The 1,071-nt window shown below is 30.9% G+C and overlaps 1 protein-coding gene across 1 annotated transcript in view; it reads right to left on the bottom strand.

The window, feature by feature from the left end:
- LOC119589380 (cubilin-like) overlaps window positions 1-1,071 on the bottom strand; it is a 70,980-nt gene that overhangs the window by 58,895 nt on the left and 11,014 nt on the right. The window contains exon 11 of the mRNA XM_037937998.1: window positions 29-210. Within this exon, the coding sequence (XP_037793926.1) occupies window positions 29-210 (182 nt within the window). The remainder of the gene's footprint in view (window positions 1-28; window positions 211-1,071) is intronic.

The following is a 1,071-nucleotide window of genomic DNA, read 5'->3' as shown; positions in this document are numbered from 1 at the left end:
ATCACTCACATACAAGAAAAAGCATTACCTGCAACCAATCATATCGACAGCCTGATGCCTCTAGATGGAAGTGGTCAAAGGTCACGTTGATGACCTTGCCTCTCGGGACACTGATGATCCAGACACAGTCGATATTGTGGTTGTAGTTGACTCCTTCTACACCAGGGTAGGATACTGAGCCCTCCGCAGTGTTAAAGAAACCTCCACACTCTGTTAAATGTTTCCCTTGTTAATTTCATTACTGGGGGAGATGTTTGTAGTTTGGAATTATTGAGAATATGTTTACAGATATATAAATTGTTGGGAAATTGTTTACAGATTGCTTAAATTATTTTTTTGGGTAATATTTACATGTTAATATCGTTATTGGGGAAATATTCACATGTAAAAACTGTTATTGGGGAAATATATTACAAGTTGAAATAATTATTGGGAAATGTTTACCATTTGTTAAAATCATTATTGTAGAAATATTTACAACTTATTAAAATCACTATCGAGAAAATGTTTACAATTTGTCAATTTCTTTTGAAAAAAAAACAGTTAAAGCTTAAAGTTAATAACGGGAAAAATGTTTACAACTTATTGTGGAAACATTTACAACATTTAAAAACTCGTATGTTATTATTTTTCTATGAATGGTTGATTTTAGAAATTTTATTTTGCTTTATATTTTATCACCTAGATCATTCAAAAATGGCTTTCACTTCCTCATTGCGAATCATTGTACAGTAAGGAAAATATATATATTTTTGCGATGTTTCTGAACACTGAAAAATTCGTGCATTTACGGTAAAATAAATTTGATGAGAATTCATAGGATATTCATTATATGCTTATAAATCAGTTGTTCGTAGATAACATTCTTATCAACTTCTCATCCATCCTCTTTGCTTAGATATTTTTTTGAGTTTGTTTCCTTAAGTGTATTATTTTAAATGGAACTTGCAGAGTTTAACACTTGTGCATAAAGAGAACAATGTAAAAACGTCATAAAATAAGCCAAGAAAAAAATTTAAAACGAGTGCAGTCTGTTAACAGTTGTGAACACCAACACACGGAACAGGTGTT

Source organism: Penaeus monodon, chromosome 25, assembly GCF_015228065.2.
Source record: "Penaeus monodon isolate SGIC_2016 chromosome 25, NSTDA_Pmon_1, whole genome shotgun sequence".
Taxonomy (NCBI): Eukaryota; Metazoa; Arthropoda; class Malacostraca; order Decapoda; family Penaeidae; genus Penaeus; species Penaeus monodon.
This window is presented reverse-complemented; position numbering and strand designations above follow the sequence as displayed.